The 14,513-nt window shown below is 39.4% G+C and overlaps 1 protein-coding gene across 1 annotated transcript; it reads left to right on the forward strand.

Moving 5' to 3' along the window:
* The first annotated feature begins 12,666 nt into the window (after window positions 1–12,666).
* LOC17881067 (rubisco accumulation factor 1.1, chloroplastic) lies at window positions 12,667–14,162 on the forward strand. The gene has a single exon (XM_006287722.2). It carries the CDS (start codon window positions 12,702–12,704, stop codon window positions 14,007–14,009), a length of 1,308 nt encoding a protein of 435 aa, XP_006287784.1. The 5' UTR covers window positions 12,667–12,701; the 3' UTR covers window positions 14,010–14,162.
* The last annotated feature ends 351 nt before the right edge of the window (window positions 14,163–14,513 follow it).

Here is a 14,513-nt window from a genome sequence, read left to right on the forward strand (position 1 = left end):
TCTCTCTCTCTCTCTCTCTCTCTCTCTCTCTCTCTCTCTCTCTCTCTCTCTCTCTCTCTCTCTCTCTCTCTCTCTCTCTCTCTCTCTCTCTCTCTCTCTCTCTCGAAACCACAGAAGACGAAATCGACGATGAACTTCGATTTCGATCGTAATCGGAGTATCACCGACGAGAAAGAGGTCCGACCGTCTCTCCAGAAGTAGATCATCATCGCGTACGAGCTGGGTTGTCTTTGGCGTCTTCGGTTCAACTCATTCAGTGAGTTTGGGAAGCGATTCCGAAGGGGATGTTTGAGTTTGGAGTATACAGCCGCGTCAAGCGATCGGAATCGGCGTCATGGGAGCAACAATCGATTTTTGAAGGTATGAATTTCTTTATTGATCTGTTAATTAGGGTTTGTGATTTTGTAAAATTAGGGTTTGTGATTTGGGGAAAACGTGTAATTCGTTGCTAGTGTGTATAAATAGGGTTATTAGAAGGCTGTATGAGTGTGTGGGATGTTTATAAGGCATGATTGTTAGAAATTAGAAACCCGATTGTTGAATATGTATTCTGGATTTGGGGAAATATTGTTAATCACTGCTAGGGTCGTTAATTATGCGTATTATATGCATCCATTGAGTTTGTGAAGGTTTGTGAGGCTTGATTTTTAAAGAATTTTGAACCCGTTTGTTGGTATCCCAAATCCGGTTCTTAAATATAGACAACCAGCAGAAAAATATAATCATATTAATGTAAACTCAAACCCGTTCAATCATATTTATGTACAATATTATTATATTTTAAATATTTGTAGAGTTAAAATATTAATAATACTTTTAATTTTTGTAGAATTTAAATATTTTCATTATTTTAATATTCTATAAAACTTAAATAAAATATCATAATTTTCAGCTTTTAAAAGATTTAATATTTATCATATTTTAAACTTGTTAAAAAAATTAAAATTTATAATATTCTGAAACTTTTTAAAATTTTTTATTTTTCTTAAATAAAGAACCGGATTAAACTAATAAATTTTTTAATTTGGATAATTGAGAAATCAAAGTTCATGCTCATTTGTAGTTGTAAACATATTAGTCTTATTTATAAAGGTTTTGAACTATTATCTAAAATTTCCTATCTTATGTAGACGTTGTACATATATTTTTCCTTTATTTATTGAGTTAAATACGTCCGTTTTCAAAAATTTAAATTGCAAAACGTGTGGAAAAAAATTTGTAATTTTATTATAAATATATTTTATGTATTAATATAAATTTAAAACAAATAAGATTATATAAATATATTGGAGAGATATTCAGTTTATTAGAGAGAGATTTTAGGAAATTTTTTGATGTAATAAATATTTGTTTTCAATTTTGCGATTTGCTTATGATTTAATTACAAAATTTAGTTTTAAGTTTTGTTATTTATTCAAATGGCAAGGGTTTGATTTTGTAAATATTAAAAAATATAAGGTTATAAGCCAAAATAGATTTTAGTACAAAATGTACTTCAAAAATGTTAAGATAGACTAGGATTTACCCCGTGGAACACCACGGGTCCATAATTTAATATATTTCTTTGGTTGATCATTTTCGTAGTTGGTTTATATAGTTTAGTTTTATACGTGTTTATTTCATTTGATTTAATATAATTTTATGATATTTGTATTATAAGTAGATTCATATATATATGTCGTATACCCGTGGTACATCGCGAGACGATTTTATTGTAAATAAAAAATTATATTTTAACTTAACCCGTAAAATATTTTAAATATAGACAACCCGCAGAAAAATATAATCATATTTATGTAAACTCAAACCCGTTCAATCATATTTATGTAGAATATTATTATATTTTAAATATTTATAGAGTTAAAATATTAATAACACTTTTAATTTCTGTAGAGTTTGAATATTTTTTATTATTTTAATATTCTATACAACTTAAATAAAATATCATAATTTTCAGCTTCTAAAAGTTTTAATATTTATCATATTTTAAACTTGTTAAAAAAATTAAATTTATAATATTCTGAAACTTTTAAAAAAAAAAATTCTTAAATAAAGAACCGGATTAAACTAAGAAAATTTTCAATTTGGATACTTGATCAAAATAAAAGTTGGATACTTGATCAATTTGGATACTTGATCAAAATAAAAGTTGCTCATCTGTAGTTGTAAACATATTACTCTGTACATATATCTTTTCCTTTATTGATTGAATTAAATACCTCCGTTTTCAAAAATTTAAATTGCAAAATGTGTGGAAAAAAATTTGTATTTTTATTATAAATATATTTTATGTAATAAAATAAATTTTAAACAAATAAGATTATATAAATATATTGGAGAGAGATTCAGTTTATTAGTCTGAGATTTTAAGGAAACTTTTTGATGTAATAAATATTTGTTTCCAATTTTGCGATTTGATTGTGATATAATTACAAAATTTACTTTTAAATTTTGTTATTTATTCAAATGGCAAGGGTTTGATTATGCAAATATTACAAAATAAAAGGTTATAAGCCAAAATAGATTTTAGTACAAAATGTACTTCAAAAATGTTAAGATAGATATAAGATTTTCTTAAATTACAAATTACCAAAAAAAAAAATTAAAAAAAGAAATAAATTCTAATATACCCAACTTCAGATCCTACCAATAAACACATCCAAAAACTAAAAACAAAATCAAATCTCTTAAACTCTACTTTTTCAAATTTAATACTAAACTAATACTAACATACCCTAATTAAAAACCCACCTATAATGTTGCTCTTAGATCTCTGCTCTTTTGGTGTTCTTTTTATGTTTGAAATGGATTGACGTCCTATTTCTCCCAGGAAACTATGGCATCGTATCAAATCTACACCGAACTTTAACCTCGTTCCATGTCTCACCGAGTGGATAGTTCTAAACTGATTTCCACCCGAATCTAAAGTTCTATTGCTATTTCCTCCTCAAAGTATCTGATATCATCTATTGACCCGTAAATCAAAGTTGATGAGGTTTACTGTTGGTTTAATATTTCCTTAACCAACTAAAAAAAATTATTAACCGGACTAAACCTTCTTTCAACCCAATTTCTAAAATAAACCCATCTAATTTTAAAAATAAACACCTTCAGTCGACAAGCCAACGAAGAATCCGACCGTGGTAGACTCCGGTGTAAGGACCATGACCTTGCAACTCATAAGAACTTCAACCTTTACTCTAGTCTTGCTGTTTTAGAGAATCTCAATTCTGGATTCGACCCATCTTTCTCTTGCTTAATCTCACTCATTCTAATCTCTCTCTTGTGAACCTTTCCTAATGCATACAGTGGGAAGTTTCTGATGCAAATCGATTTAGAATTTTAGATTGTATGGCTGGGAATTTTGATGATAGCACTTGATGTGCAGTTTCTAACTGAAATTTGAAATTTACTGTATCAAGTCTCAGTTTTTATAAGCTTGAAATTGCTTTCTTCCCATAACAATAGCTCTCGATCTTTGTAGCTCTTGAACTATTTCATTTTTTAAAAGGAATCAAATTTTTTTTTTTATAAGCTCGAGCTTAGTGATATGGTTAGTATCTTTCTTGGGTTTCTTGATTCTGAGATGGGATTTAAGAAGAATCTAAGAAATCTGTGTTTTTATTTTGTTTTCTGGGTTTTGTTTCGTAGAGGGGTGTTTTAATCAGATTGGGTGTGTTTGATCTTTTGGTTAGGGTTCTTGCAGCAAATTTGGTGGTGAATTGATCAGTAATTCGTGTGGAAAATGATAGGATCCAACGTGATGACTTGGGTGATGTGGCAGCAAGAAGATCTTCTCGTCCACGTCAGCCGAATCGCAAGTATCTGGATTGAATAAGTCTCGCGACTTATTTGTTTGCTTTGTTATTTCAATAAGAGAATATGTCATCGTGGGTTTGTTGACATCATTCCCCACTTTCCCATTTCCTGCAATGTAGGAGTCAATGACTCCACTTTCTTTTTCATTTGCTTCTTATACTTGCATTATTTATATCAATGGAAAACAAAAAAAATAGGTAGTCTAAACTACCAACCAAATACTCGAGTCTTGTTTTCCTTCTCTTGCTTTGAAGAGTGACTGAAATTAACCTAAGGGTTATCATTTTGGTATCAGAGCACAAAAAAAAATCTTCCACCTTCCGTTCATCATTTCCTTTCTTCCACCACCATAAAACCATCGTTACAAACATCTTCCATTCACGCACGGATTGGTCTCAATGGCCAACATCACCAACAAGGAACAAATCGAGAACCTCGAAGCTAACATGAGCTTGGTTCGCGGGGAGATCCATGATCTTAACACCACCATCGACGAGAAATTCAAAACCATGGGCGACACTTTCAACAGTTCAATGGAGGAATTCCTTAACCGGATGACAGAAAACATGCAGATGATGCTAGCGGAACACGACGGGGGATCTAGCGGAACAGGCGACAACCGTTGGGGAGCAAATCTGCAAACACCATTGTTACGAGGGGACCATAGCGCATCAGCACCGGGATGGAACATCAAGCTTGATTTTCCACGATTTAACGGAGGCGATCCAACAGAGTGGATGAGCAAAGCAAAACAATATTTTGCATACCATGATATGCCAAGGGCAGAAAGAGTTGGTTTTGATTCTTATCTTCTCACAGAGGAAGCCAATCTTTGGTGGCAAGCCAAAGCTAAAGCTCTCAACTTACCGTTTCACTAGATTCCTTGGGAGCGTTTCGAAGTAGAAATGTGGACCAGGTTTGGACCTATGGATGGCGAGGATTTCGACGAAGCACTGTGCCACATTCAGCAAAAAGGATCATTGTTGGAGTTTCAACGAGAGTTTGAGCGGCTACAGAACAAAGTTGATGGATGGACAGAGAAAGCTCTGATAGGCGCCTTTATGGGCGGGTTACACTAATCGATTTCGAGTGGCATCCGGATTTTCAAACCGCGTACCCTACTTGACGTGATTAACTTAGCACGTTTACACGACGATCAGTTGCAACAAGAGAAGCGTTGGACCGGGTCGCGGCCATTTCAATCATGCACTCATTCTTCACCATTGCGCATTGAAGGGTCGACGCCAACACTTGACCGTTCCACGCCTACACCCAAACTTCTCAGCTGGGACGAGTTATAGAAGAAGCGCAGTTTGGGTCTCTGCTTCAGCTGCGATGAACGATACTCACTGGGCCACCGCTGTAAGCAACCACAACTGTTCATCATGGAAGCAGCCGAGGACGAAGACACGGAGATTACAAAAGAGATCGATGAGCTGCAAACTCATCCAGAAATCACACTCCATGCCTTGACAGGATGGGATGCTCCGACTACAATCTGTCTCCACGCCAAGATAAAAAATCAGAGTCTGCTTGCACTGGTTGATAGCTGTTCCACCCACAACTTTATCAGTGAGAAAGCGGCAAACGGAATCAAGTTACAAGACATGGCAACGTCGCCATTTGAGGTCCGGGTAGCGAATGGGACACCGTTGCAATGCCGCCGCCGCTACGACGAGGTACCAAGCCAGTTAGGCGACGCCGTTTTCGTGGTCACATTGTATGCTTTACCGTTAGTGGGCCTCGACTAGGTCATGGGGGTTAGTGGCTCGAGAGTCTTGGGCCTATGCTTTGTGATTGGAAAGCCCATACACTTCAATTCCAATGGCAAGGCCTCGATGTCTCGCTTAGTGGGCTCTCTCCTCCGCCGATCCAACAAACAACATACCACGATGTCGAGAAGGAACAAGAGCAAGGCCAGACTCTCTTTGCGATTTGTGCGACGGAACACCAAGACGAGCCGAAACCGTTAAGCGACGACATCCGAGTGTTGATCACCGATTTTGATGACATCTTCCAGTCCCCCGAAAGCCTCCCACCGCAACGAGCCATCGAACACCACATCAACTTGAAAGAAGGCACATATCCAATTAATGTGCGACCGTATTGATATGCTTACTTCCAAAAAGATGAAATCGAACTACAAGTCTCCACGATGCTCCATTCCGGCATTATCCGCCCCAGCTCAAGCCCATTCTCCTCACCAGTACTCCTCGTGAAGAAGAAAGATGGATCTTGGAGATTCTGCACCGATTAACGAGCCCTCAACTCGGCCACCATCAAGGACCGCTTCCCAATCCCCACGGTGGACGATATGCTCGATGAACTCCATGGCGCCGTGTTCTTCACAAAGCTTGATCTCACCGCCGGATACCATCAAGTAAGGATGCACAAAGCTGATGTTCATAAAACGGCATTCCGCACTCACCATGGCCATTACGAGTATCTCGTTATGCCGTTCGGCCTATGCAATGCATCGTCGACGTTTCAAGCCCTTATGAACTCGATTTTCCAACCATTGCTACGCAAGTTCGTTCTCGTCTTCTTCGACGACATCCTCATCTACAGCCCCTCATGGGAATCACATCTTGAACATGTTCGTCAAGTCCTCACCATCATCCGCGAGCATCACCTCTCCATCAAATTCAAGAAGTGTGATTTCGGGAAACAAGAGTTGGAATACTTGGGCCACATCATCACACACAATGGGGTGAAGGCTGACTACACAAAAATCTAAGCAAATTCAAGAAGTGTGATTTCGGGAAACAAGAGTTGGAATACTTGGGCCACATCATCACACACAATGGGGTGAAGGCTGACTGCACAAAAATCCAAGCCATGACGTCGTGGCCAACACCTACAACAATTACGGAACTACGCGGCTTCTTAGGCTTAACCGGCTATTATCGTAAGTTTGTCCATAATTATGGTGTTATTGCTCGATCTCTAACCAATCTCTTCAAAAAGGGCGTTTTGTTTGGGATACAGATGCCGACACCGCATTCCAAGCTTTTAAACTGGCCATGACGACAACTCCGACACTCGCTCTCGCTGACTTCACGAAACCGTTTGTCATCGCCACCGATGCCTCGGGCGATGGGATTGGGGCGGTTCTGTCGCGAAACGATCAACCCATCGCATTCATAAACCGCTCTCTTGGAGTCGCGAAGCGCACCTGGTCAACTTACGCCCGTGAGATGCTGGCGATCCTCGTGGCAATCCGGACATGGCGACCTTACTTGCTGGGGAGGCGCTTCACCATCCAAACGGACCAGCGCAGCCTCCGCTACATGCTTGAACAACGAATCCTTACTCCAGAGCAGCAGAAGTGGATGAGTAAGCTGGTTGTCTACGACTACGACATCGTCTACAAACCGGGTAAAGCGAATTCCGTGGCCGATGCTCTTTCCCGCATGTCCGACAGTCTGGTCTTGCACGCTCTTTCCATGCCGGAAGTGTCTCTGTGGTCCGATCTCCGTACTCTAGCCACGACCGATCCTTATCTCCGCTGTATTGGCGCCGCAGCCACGGCCACCCCCAATCGCCCTTACTCCTGGCGCGACGGCTTACTTTGCTACAACAACCGTGTCGTCATTCCACCATCATCTCCAATCATACAACAACTCTTATACGAGCATCAAGATACTACCCTTGGTGGTCACTTGGGCATCCTCCGCACATTCAAACGACTCGCGCAACAGTTCTATTGGCTGTCGATGCACAAAGTCGTTGGCGATTACGTCTCCAAATGCGATACAGATCAGAGGGCAAAATCGCAAACTATGTCCCCGGCTGGGTTGCTCCAACCATTACCAGTACCGGATCAAATTTGGGAAGATGTCTCGATGGATTTCGTCACTGGTCTACGACCATCCAATAGCTTCACCGTCATTATGGTTGTGGTCGACCGTCTCACAAAATCAGCTCATCTTGTCCCCCTTGCACATCCCTGTAAAACAGTGTAACTTAACGATTGAACAAACAAACTTAGCTTCAACCACCGAGGCTGTGTATGGTCGACAACCGCCGGTCATGCCACGTTATGAACCAGTTTTTACTATTGTTGAGGAAATCGATGAACAGTTGCAGAGCCGTGATGAGTTGCTCGACGAATTAAAACGTCATCTGGCAGCAGCCAGCAATCGAATGAAGCAACTAGCTGATCGCAAGCGTCGGGATGTGGAATATCAGGTCGACGATTGGGTTTTCCTACGCCTCCAACCGTATCACCAGAAGTCCGTTTTCTCACGCTTTTCCCAGAAGCTGGCCAATCGATATTACAGTCCATTTCGGGTTCTCGCCAAAGTCGGTGCTGTGGCGTATCGTCTTCAACTTCCCGACGGTACGCGCATCCATCCAGTTTTTCATGTCTCATTACTGAAGAAAAGACTTGGTGACGACGATCCTGTTTCGGTAGAGCTTCCTCCCTTACGCGAGAATGGTTACTTGAGCTTGGAACCTGAGTTGGTGACAGCAACACGACGGTCCGTAGACGGGTCCATAGAAGTTCTCGTGTAGTGGAAGCACTTACCACCGGATGAAGCGACATGGGAGGACCTCAAGCAACTTCGCCGGAGTTTTCCTCAATTCATGCTGAACCTTGATGAAAAGGTTCTTTCAGACGGCGAGAGTATTGATAGGATCCAACGTGATGACTTGGGTGATGTGGCAGCAAGAAGATCTTCTCGTCCACGTCAGCCAAATCGCAAGTAACTCGATTGAATAAGTCTCGCGACTTATTTGTTTGCTTTGTTATTTCAATAAGAGAATATGTCATCGTGGGTTTGTTGACATCATTCCCCACTTTCCTATTTCCTGCAATGTAGGAGTCAATGACTCCACTTTCTGTTTCATTTGCTTCTTGTACTTGCATTATTTATATCAATGGAAAACGACAAAAATAGGTAGTCTAAACTACCAATCAAATACTCGAGTCTTGTTTTCCTTCTCTTGCTTTGAAGAGTGACTGAAATTAACCTAAGGGTTATCATTTTGGTATCAGAGCACAAAAAAAAATCTTCCACCTTCCGTTCATCATTTCCTTTCTTCCACCACCATAAAACCATCGTTACAAACATCTTCCATTCACGCACGGATTGGTCTCAATGGCCAACATCACCAACAAGGAACGAATCGAGAACCTCGAAGCTAACATGAGCTTGGTTCGCGGGGAGATCCATGATCTTAACACCATCATAGACGAGAAATTCAAAACCATGGGAGACACTTTCAACAGTTCAATGGAGGAATCCCTTAACCGGATGACAGAAAACATGCAGATGATGCTAGTGGAACGCGACGGGGGATCTAGCGGAACAGGCGACAACCGTTGGGGAGCAAATCCGCAAACACCATTGTTACGAGGGGACCATAACGCATCAGCACCGGGACGGAACAACGAACTTGATTTTCCACGATTTAACGGAGGTGATCCAACAGAGTGGATGAGCAAAGCAAAACAATATTTTGCATACCATGATATGCCAAGGGCAGAAAGAGTTGGTTTTGCTTCTTATCATCTCACGGAGGAAGCCAATCTTTGGTGGCAAGCCAAAGCTAAAGCTCTCAACTTACATATTCACCAGATTCCTTGGGAGCGTTTTGAAGTAGAAATGTGGACCAGGTTTGGACCTATGGATGGCGAGGATTTCGACGAAGCACTATGCCACATTCAGCAAAAAGGATCATTATTGGAGTTTCAACGAGAGTTCGAGCGCCTACAGAACAAAGTTGATGGATGGACGGAGAAAGCTCTAGTAGGCGCCTTTATGGGCGGGTTAAACAAATCGATTTCGAGTGGCACCCGGATTTTTAAACCGCGTACCCTACTTGACGTGATTAACTTAACACGTTTACGCGACGATCAGTTGCAACAAGAGAAGCGTTGGACCGGGTCGCGGCCATTACAATCATGCACTCCTTCTTCACCATTGCGCATTGAAGGGTCGACGCCAACACCTGACCGTTCCACGCCTACACCCAAACGTCTCATCTGGGTAAAAATCACCAATCTGTTGTCTGTTCCTCCTACTTCTTGTTTTAAAGTAGTAGCTTTTTCATTGCTGTCTACAACTGTGTGTATTCTTATGTATTATGTCGTATGGGTCTAATGTTTTGTGCTTCTTTAGTGCTGTAAGAAAGCAACTGTTAATGAGAATAATGTGATCACTGATCACTGGTCTTATAATATATTGGTCGATCTTCCTAGGCTAAGTCTCTCATAATGTATACAACCTAGTAAAGTAATGCACAAGGCTTTTCTGCTCTTGTTTGTCTTAAGCAATAAAATAATTCAGTATCCTTTATGTTTAAGCTATGAATCCAAGACATCAATTTTGTTACCATGCCTTTTACTATTTTGCCTGAAACTTCTCTGTAAAATCTTTCTATATATATAGAATCATAAATTTCTACCAGCCATAATCAGTGACCTAATTTAACTAGGTGCCATTCTTATCTATCAACATTTAGGTTTTAATTTCACCATGAATTTTTTTTTAAAATAATTAAATTAAAATATAAATTTAAAGAACCTAAAAGTTCTTACCATTCTTGCATAATAAATTTAAAAACCCCATCACAAACTCTTCATCTCAAATTTTTCAAAATTTATACTATAAATATTTTAAAGAACCCACAATGGGTCTCTCCCATTGTGGATGGTCTAAGCATCCTATAGTGTCGTGGTCTTATTCCGATGGTCGAAGACTCCATCTAAGACACCACTCAACTAAACATTGCGAGCTTTACAAAAATCATCTAAGAACCCTGGTATTCACTCAATCGGTGAACTTGTATGCTGGTTTTATTAAAAACTTGGTATTTCATGGCTTATCTACCCCGAACCCATCTAGCGGCTTCCAACTTCACAAATTCACCATCACCCTAACCTTGTTCGTGTTGTAAAAAACTATAAAGACCAAGCATGTATCCTTTATTCCTTTGTCAAACCGGCTACATGCTTTGGGTGGATTTCTTAATCTCATTGGCCAAGGGCTCCATGTGAGAGAGAACCCACCTGTACTATTACAGTTTTACATTTATCCTTGGCGAATTCTGGTTTTAGTTTTACCTCTACGGTCTGTATTTAAGGGATTGAAGCTTTATTGTCTAATGCCCTGGAATCCAACTTGCTCATCCAACGGCATCAAGAAACTCTCTTTCAGCACCATCTCGGGTTTAAGGCAATCTACCTCAGACTATAAAATCATGGTCCCTTGAATCCTTGCCATTGCACTTCTTGTGTTAGTGCCTCTTGCTACAGCGAGAACCATGGCTTTGGTTCTTTCATTAACGTCACAAACAGAGCCGTCACACAATATATCAGGGCCACAAGCCCAAAAAAAAAACTGATAAAATGATGGAGAAAAGTGTCGAACACTAGAACTCTAATGCATTTAAAAACACTTTTACCACTACACTAACAAGACTTTTACACAAAAATAGGGCCGATAAAATAGATATATTTTTGGGGCCGCAATCACGTGCTTCACCAGCCTGTGCTTAAGGCCGGCTCTCGTCACAAAGTCTCATGACCTTGACAACTTTGTCATCCATCGAAACCTTTGAAGGTGACTGTTTAACCAACCGTGATCTCACATGTGCTAAACTGCTCCATAGCGTTTTGTTCAAAGCTCTCGTGGATATTTTCTCGATGTTTCTTATCTATGAGTTTATGGCATTGGGTAATGCCTCTTTTTGTAATCCTATAAACTTTGGGGTCTTTGAATCCTTATCCTTGTACTTGATTTAGTTTGAATGAATGAAATCATGTGTTTTTCCAAAAAAAAAATAAAAAATAAATAAAGGAGGTATTTTTGAAAAGAGGTACACTAAAAGAGGTATATCTCAAAAATTCTTATATTTATAAGCTGAATGAATAAATGAGTATTTATTTAATGAAAAATAATAGAATTTACACTAATAAAAAATAATGAAAATTACAATTATAATTTGTTGTATGTTAAACATACAATTAAGCAGAAAGTATATATACTTACTGCATAATTTAAATAATTTTAGTTTTATAATAAAATATTAGTTATGTTTACTGGTTATCGTTGCTTTGTCGATGGTTCTTGGAAGGACTCTGACTCACGTGCTGGTTTGGGATGGTTTTGTCAGCATGCTCAGGAGCCTTCGCCAAAAATGGGTGCCAAGAATCTCCGCAGAAGCCTCTCTCCTCTCCTTGATAAAGTAGAAGCGCTGGTGTGGGCCATGCGATGTATGATTGGCCACAATTTTAGAGATGTAGAGTTCGTTACTGACTGTTCTAACTTGGTGAAGATGGTGTCTTCTCCTTCTGACTGGCCGGTTTTCTCTGTCTACCTAGATGATATCATTATTGATAGGGAAAAAATCTTGTCCTTTTCTTTATCGTTTGTTCCTAAAAATTTAAATGTAAAAGCGGATTATTTGGTTCGACAAGCTCGGGCCATTTTACAACTAGTCAAGTATATAAACAATTGCCCGTCACATTGGCTCATTTGAGCTGATCATTCATTTATTTGATGACAAAAAAAAAAGATTAAAATATTAGTCAAATATATATGATTATTAAATTAGGTATTACTATTATTATGGCTCAATTTCATTAAAAAAAAAACCCAACCGGTTATAGTTATTAAATATCGGGTTCAAAATTATACATACTGTATCGGGTTCAAAAGTATCGATACATGAGAGAGAGGAAGAATATACCTTAAATCCAAATTGGTTCAATCTGTTTAAATCCGTTTAACTCCGGTTAAACTCCGGTTTAGCTCCGGTTTACCTCCGGTTAAGCTCCGGTTTAACTCCGAGTCTCTCTTATCTCTTTATCAACGAAGATGATAAGGTAACGTAACACCATCATCGTCTCCACTCTCTTCACCACTCTCAAAATGCTTTCTCTAACTGCAACAACTCTCAAATCGTCACTCTTCACCAGATCCAAAACCCATGGATTCTCCAATACCCGACCCGTTTACCCGAAACCATTCACCACCATGAACGCCGCCTTAATCCCCGCCTCAAACCGTCAAGCTCCACCGAAACAACAGCTCTATCAACCATTCCGTCCACCACCATCACCGATTCCTCCAAAATTCCGATCACTCGACACCGCCGGAAAAATCGAAGTCCTCACCGATCGTCTCGGTCTCTGGTTCGAATACGCTCCATTAATCTCATCTCTTTACACCGAAGGATTTACTCCTCCATCAATCGAAGAACTCACCGGACTCTCCGGCGTCGAACAGAATCGTCTCATCGTCGGTGCTCAGGTTCGTGACTCTTTAGTTCAATCTGGTGCTAAATCGGAGCTAATTGCTGCGTTTGATAACAATGGAGCCGAGCGTTTATACGAGATTCGACTTTTGAATAACGCTCAACGAGTAGCTGCTGCTGAATACATTGTTGATCACGATTTCGACATGAAAGGAGCTCAAGATCTTGCGAGAGCGATTAAGGATTATCCTCATCGTCGTGGAGATGTTGGATTTGGAGATTTTGATTATAATTTGCCTGGAGATTGTTTGTCTTTTATGCTTTATAGGAAAAGTAGAGAACATAGGAGTCCATCGGAGGTTCGAACTACATTGCTCGAACAGGCGCTTGAAACCGCGGTGACAGAGAAAGCGAAAAAGGCGGTAGCGAGAGAGTTACATGGAGAGAGTGAAGAAGAGAGAGCTAAAGAAGAAGAAATCAAGATTATTCGTGTACCTGTAGTGAGATTGAGGTTTGGAGAAGTAGCTGGAGCGAGTTCTGTTGTGGTTTTACCTGTTTGTAAAGCAGAGGAAGGAGAAGAGAAGCTTTTCGAAGCTCCAATGGAGTTTGAAAGTGGAGGAGAGTTTGGTGTTGTGGAAGCTGAGAAAGATTGGAGTAGATGGATTGTATTACCCGGTTGGGCTCCCGTCGTGGCGGTTACGAAAGGAGGAGTTGCGGTTTCGTTTAGTGATGATAGGAAAGTTTTGCCATGGAAAGGGAAAGGAGAAGGGATAATGGTTGTGATTGATAGGGAGAAGAAGATAGTGGAAGCTGATAATGGATACTACTATCTTGTTTTGGATGATGGTGAGATGAAGTTGGATAGAGGATTAGTGTGGAAGGAGAAAGGAGTGAATGAGAGTTTAGGAATGGTTGTTTTGGTCGTAAGGCCGCCGCGAGATGATGATGATGAATGGCAGATAAATGATGAGGATTGGGATTAGAGTTTCAATTAGAGAATAGTGTTAGTAACTTCCCATGAAAGAAATACTACTACTCATATGGTTTTTGGTTTTTGGCAAATATGTAATTCATATTGTTTGATTGCTTATCAGTTTTATCACATCAATGTTACTTTTATTGTTGTGTTAAGTTTAGCTAATAGCTCAACTGACTTTGCAGACTCTTCTAAATATGAATATGCATGAGTTCTTAGTTCTTACCATAAGTGGACTTTGGCTTTGGTCTGTGTAGTTGAGAACAATGTACAAGGAGTAAGTGATTAGCATCTAAAAGTGTACTCTTTGTAAACGTTTTTGCTTTTAGTTATGGCATGTAATTGTTCTTCACGTTTGGGAAGATAAAAACATGTAACTTCACATATATAGTCATTAGTCAGACGGTCAGACCCAGCCCCGCTCAACATATATTATTGCCCTTGGGCAAATATTTGTTTTTGGCTTTTTTTTTTTATCTTATTTATATTTTAAAAAATCAATTTTTTTGGT

Source organism: Capsella rubella, unplaced genomic scaffold (genome assembly GCF_000375325.1).
Source record: "Capsella rubella cultivar Monte Gargano unplaced genomic scaffold, Caprub1_0 scaffold_6, whole genome shotgun sequence".
In the NCBI taxonomy this organism is placed as follows: domain Eukaryota; kingdom Viridiplantae; phylum Streptophyta; class Magnoliopsida; order Brassicales; family Brassicaceae; genus Capsella; species Capsella rubella.